At 26.5% G+C, this 6,089-nt stretch overlaps 1 protein-coding gene across 2 annotated transcripts in view; it reads right to left on the reverse strand.

Annotated features, from left to right (window-relative positions):
* LOC100161195 (zinc finger protein 436-like) overlaps positions 1-5,870 on the reverse strand; it is an 11,204-nt gene extending 5,334 nt beyond the window's left edge. For both annotated transcript variants that reach the window (XM_029487836.1, XM_029487837.1), the window contains exons 1-5: positions 5,648-5,870; positions 4,759-4,839; positions 4,490-4,654; positions 3,773-3,868; positions 3,287-3,382 (exon numbers count right to left, since the gene is read on the reverse strand). In XM_029487836.1, coding sequence (XP_029343696.1) covers positions 3,287-3,382; positions 3,773-3,868; positions 4,490-4,654; positions 4,759-4,805 — 404 coding nt within the window. In that variant the 5' untranslated portion in view covers positions 4,806-4,839; positions 5,648-5,870. The remainder of the gene's footprint in view (positions 1-3,286; positions 3,383-3,772; positions 3,869-4,489; positions 4,655-4,758; positions 4,840-5,647) is intronic.
* Between the last annotated feature and the right edge of the window lie 219 nt (positions 5,871-6,089).

A 6,089-nucleotide genomic window follows, 5' to 3' on the forward strand; every position in this document is an offset into this window, starting at 1 on the left:
TTTTTTTAAATGATAATACACTCCAAAGCATACATTCCACACCTGCTAAAAGATCTATATTAGGTTCAGATCCAGAGTATAAAGAAGAAACGCAAATTGTAAATGGTGGAAAAAAACGTGGTAAAACAAATAAAAGAAAAGAAATGCAACTTGAAAGAAATTGTATAAAAGCTGAGTGGTCATTTACTCTAAATAACGCATGTAACCATAGTACACAGGAGAAAAAATATAATGTTTGCAATAAATTTGATCTTCTTGGAGGAGATTCCATGTCAATTAGAAAATGACTATGCATCATTGTTTTAAAAGTTGTTCAGGATAAGTTCATATTGACAATGATGGTAATAGAGTCTGCTAAAAGAACAGATCACCGTAAAAAGCACAGAAATTAAAGAAATGCTATTGTGTGTCAGCGTTTAGTAACATAACATCTTTTACAAAACGACGAGGAATGACACAGGTCACGCCTACCTTCATCCAGAATTATCAGTAAAAAAAATTGTGAGTATTGGAAAAATAAACGTTCAAATAATGGTAAATCAATTTCTTCAGTTGGTAAATTTTATAATATATTTGTGAACTATTACAATCTAAAATTTGGACATCCTAAACAAAATGTGTGTAGTTTTTGTACTGAATTAAATTCGAAGTTGAAGCTGATGTAGAATTAAAAACTTAAATGAGAAATAATTTGATAATTCACAAAGAAAATTCTAAAGTATTGTTGTCAACCGTGAACTCTGGTGTATGTTTTGTTATGATGCAAAACCAGCCAATCCCAAAATTAAGCGTAACTGATACGTTTTACAGCCGCCAAGTTTGGCTCTATAATTTAACATTTGTCATTACTTCAGAAGAAAATCAAAGTCTGGAAAATTATTATCTATATACATGGTTGGAGACGGATCAAAATTTTGCTCGAGTCTATGTAGTAAATCGTGACTTTTATATTTATGATCTTAAAACATTATTAAAAAATATAATTAAACCAAATCAATTCAAAACAACTGAACAGAAGGTTTTTTCTTATTCTAAAGGGAGCAAGATATTAAGAATTTCACAAACATATGATGGAACTATTATACAAGTATCAATTCTTAAAAGAAATGCTAACCTAATTACTTTAAATAAGAAAGAAATATTGGCCAAGTTGAACCATGTTAAACCTGCAAAACAAAAATATGTGGAAAATTTAATGAGATTTTTCAATGTGCCTGATGATGCCAAAGAGTTTTATCATGATATATTTCAACCAAATTAATTATTTTCATATGAAAATGAAGAAACTAAGGAAGAAGGGGTTTTTTACATGAAGAATATTTTTTTATGTACTACCTTATAAAGCAATAGGTAATCAAAGACTTAACACAAAGGTTTTTGATATTTTATAACAAGACTGTTATTTAAATCGTAAATTTATAAATTGATTTAAATTTTTATTTGCATATGGTTACTCATTATGTTTATTATAATATTAGTTTAAATAAAAAATAAAATAAAAATAAAAGTAAAATTTGTTCATTTTATGAAAAATTTAAAAATTACAATTTTTTTCAAAAATATTTATCATGTCAAAACATGTTATTTCCAACTATATTACAAAAAGTATTATTTCCGGAAATAATACGTTTTGAGTAGAATTTGTAAAATTTATATCAATATGTTTCATTTCCCACTTTTTTACAAAAAGTCTTATTTCCGGAAATAAAATGTTTTGCAATAACCAATTAAGGAAAAACACAAAAAAAAATATTAAATACAAATTTAAAAATGATTTTGAGTTCAAAAATAAATTTTTTTTTTTACAATTTTTTAGAATTAGTTTAACATTTAAAATGTTTAATTCGATGGTTTAACTAAAAACAAGTCATTCCTGAAAATGTAGTCCTTAGGAAATAAGATCTTTTGAAATTACCCTTCAATTAAGATGTCAAATTATTTTGCATTGTTGATGAAACAGCTCTATGTAATGTTTAAGCAGTTCTAGCAGCACCGTAAATGACAAAAAAAAAAAAAATATTGTAAAATAATTTAGATTTACACATCATGGACAGTCAATTAAAATGGAAAATACATATTGATAATTTGATACAATTATAAGAAAACATTTTTATATATTTTGAAACATTAGGGATTTATTTGTTAGACAAAACATATGAGTAATATATATCTCCATTGTACAAGCAGGATGCAAATCTTTATTATAGTACAGATCTATCTTATTAAGATTTTAATGTGTAGGTACGTTTATAGAATTAATGTGTTGATTTCAATAGGCTTTAAAAAAAAATTTATAATATATTATTTTTAGTATACGAAAATAAATATTTTATATTTTGTAGTTGTGAACATGAAATAATACTAATTATAAAAAAAATATTGATGTAATTTAACGCAACTGTAAAGTCTTTTGGGCTATAAAGTTGTACTAACACGTTCAACGCAGCTGCAGATCACGGGTGAGCGTTGGTAGTAGGGCCCGTCAGGCCGCCGCCAACCTGTGATCTTCACTAAGGCATATTAAAAATTCGCATAACAATAATTTGGCTATAGAGGCACCGCTATATTCTTTATCACGGCCATAGAAAATGCCAATTCCTTGCAGTTGATTTCTGTTTCCCACTTTTTTTCATTTACTTTTATTGCTCTTATTTTCCCGCTATGTTATCAGCAGATACGCGGCTTGTGGCACCAGAATAGAAATATACGTGTGGAGGTCAACGGATCAATACGGTAGTTGAGATATTATGTAAATATGTAAATATTAATAATATCCAATATCAATAAAACAATCATTACAGCTTTAAAATAGCTTTAGTAAAATTGATACAATATTCTAGTAAAATTTATTTATTTCTAAGAGCTGATAATCTTGTAAAATGAAAATTCTGTATACATATTTCCATTTTTTTTTTTTTACATCTTTGCATACATTTTTAATTTAATCTTAAATTTGTATAATACTTGTTAAGCTCTCGTCAGCTCTATCACAAGCATACAAATGCTAAAAATTTACTTATGTATAACATTAACCTAAATAATTTTCCAACCAAATATTAAACTAAGTAATAAGGTAATTAGTAATAATTTCTGTTAGTAGCAACAATAGGAATACTTTTATTTCTATTATACTTTCTATCAAATTAATTGTTAAGTATAGTTATTTATCAGTTAGGTTAGTTTAATTAAAAGTAATATTATGCAATGAAGTATATACAATTCTTACTCCATTTGTTAAACTCGTATTAAGGTACCAATTATATTATGAAGTAAATACAATTCTTACCCAAATTGTGATAGTTGATTATCTTCATTATTGTCTGTATCTTCAATTTGTTCTTGTTTAATAACTCTATTGAATACTTGATCATGCTCTCTAAAACTGTGAATTATATTGTGCACATTAATATCATAACTAAAAGAAATTGCAAAAAATTAATTACGGTTACAATGTATTAATTAAATAAATCTTTGAATAAGTTTTTAATTTTATCTTAAATTTGTATAATACTTGTTACGCTCTCGTCAGCTCTATCACAAGCATACAAATGCTAAAAATTTACCTATGTATAACATTAACCTAAATAATTTTCCAACCAAATATTACACTAAGTAATAAGGTAATTAGTAATAATTTCTGTTAGTAGCAACAATAGGAAGACTTTTATTTCTATTATACTTTCTATCAAATTAATTATTAAGTATAGTTATTTATCAGTTAGGTTAGTTTAATTAAAAGTAACATTATGCAATGAAGTATATACAATCTTACCCAAATTGTGATAGTTGATTATCTTCATGATTGTCTGTATCTTCAATTTGTTCTTGTTTAATAACTCTATTGAATACTTGATCATGCTCTCTAAAACTGTGAATTATATTGTGCACATTAATATCATAACTAAAAGAAATTGCAAAAAATTTATTACGGTTACAATGTATTAATTAAATAAATCTTTGCATAAGTTTTTAATTTTATCTTAAATTTGTATAATACTTGTTAAGCTCTCGTTAGCTCTATCACAAGCATACAAGTGCTAAAAATTTACCTATATATAACATTGTTTTATTTGCAAATGAATTCATTAACTTACTATTAAAAAAAAAAAGTAACTTCAAACTCAATAAATTAATTAATTTTCTATGATCAGCAGTTAATTTTTGCAAACTGTTCACTACCAGACATCACAGTTTGACGTACAAACAGACATTGGTGCCATGATCTCTTAAATACCTAAATAACGTTCTAACCAAATATTAACCTAAGTAATAAGGTAATTAATAATATAACTTATTTTAGTAGCGACAATAGGAAGACTTCTATTTCTATTATACTTTCTATCAAATTAATTATTAAGTATAGTTATTTATCAGTTATGTTACTTTAATTAAATGACATATTATGCAATGAAGTTTATACAATTCTTACTCCATTTATAAAACTTGTATTAAGATACCAATAATGTTATGAAGCAAATAAAATTATTACCGAAATTGTGATAGTTGATTATCTTCATTATTGTCTGTATCTTTAATTAGTTCTTGTTTAATAACTCTATTGAATACTTGATCATCGCATCTAATAAGTGGAATAGTCAGCTTTCTAGAACTGTGCATTATATCCTTCATTATATTGTGCACATTAATATCATAACTAAAAGAAATTGCAAAAAATTAATTACAGTTACAATGTATTAATTAAATAAATTATTGAACTTTTGTAATGTTTCACTTCCTAATAGTGTAATATTTGCTTACTTGGAATATACCGCAGAATCATTAATAGATGCTCTCAAAGGTTTCATCCTGAATTTTGTCCAACTTAGTTTCTCTTAATTACTGTGAACATAAGCCATTACAATTATGTATATTTTAAGTAAAATTGGTCGATTGGTGGGAAGAAGGAATTTCAGGCCAAATATATTTTAGTAAAATGTATTTTTTAGTGAACAAACATTTTGGTACCAACAATTAAAAAACTGAAATCAATCGCGTGTTTTAAGTACACTTTATTTTAAGTAGGTACCCAAACAATACAAATGTGTTACACTAAATATTTTTTTGAAAAATAATAGTAATATTGTTGTTAATAGTGGGCTTTGCCACATGCTCGCACTGTTCGTCACTACTATTTTCAACTCAAATCAAAAGTAAATTTATATTTAAAATTATTAAGATAAATTATAATTATTATATAGTTGCAATAACGAATCATATATCAATAGAAAACAAAAACATATTTAACTTTATTAAAACACAATAGAAAGATATGAAGAACTAGGTAAGTTGTTCTGATAGTTATATTACCTAGTATACATAAGCATTAAACAGTGATTACCTAGATAACCGCGCCGGGTGTCGGGGTGTCCATTTTAAGTGTATAATTAGATAATATTAGGGGGCAGCATTTTAAACTTTGATATTATGTAAAATTTTTAAATCCAGTAATTGTGGTATTATCACAGAATAGATGAAATTCTATCTCTTAAAAATTTCATCTATTCTGTGGTATTATATTTAAGGTCGGCCCTGCGTAAGCGTTGAGTTAGGTAGGAAGGTATTCAATTTTTTTTCCCATGCTACCTATTAACCGTTGAAAAAATATATATATATATCTATTAAAACGTACAAAATAATTACTACTTACTGCCCTTCTAGCCTGATATTTCTAAACGTGTTTGCGGCTTTGTGCAGATCGCAAAGTTTTGTCTTTTTCCTTTTGGAACCAGTAGTCACACGAACATAAATATCAGTCACGTTAGTATTTAACAAAATATAGCAACTGCCTAATAAAGAAAAAAATGAAGTGGAAACAGTCAACAATGAACATACAACAAAGTTGGTGTCTGGGCGTCTGGCAATCGGAAGACGCAAAACACGTATAATTCTCTTATCTTAGTGGTGTATGTTTACATTTTCAAAACGCCGCACCGCTTCTATCACCCTACGACATGATTTAAGATAGTACTATCAGTGTTGCCAACAATTGTTAGCAAAAAATGGTCAAAGACATCAAAAAAAACGGCTAGAAATGGCTAAAAAATTTTTTTTTAAATACGTTTAAATAACACATATGATAAGTGATAACA

Source organism: Acyrthosiphon pisum, chromosome A1 (assembly GCF_005508785.2).
Source record: "Acyrthosiphon pisum isolate AL4f chromosome A1, pea_aphid_22Mar2018_4r6ur, whole genome shotgun sequence".
In the NCBI taxonomy this organism is placed as follows: domain Eukaryota; kingdom Metazoa; phylum Arthropoda; class Insecta; order Hemiptera; family Aphididae; genus Acyrthosiphon; species Acyrthosiphon pisum.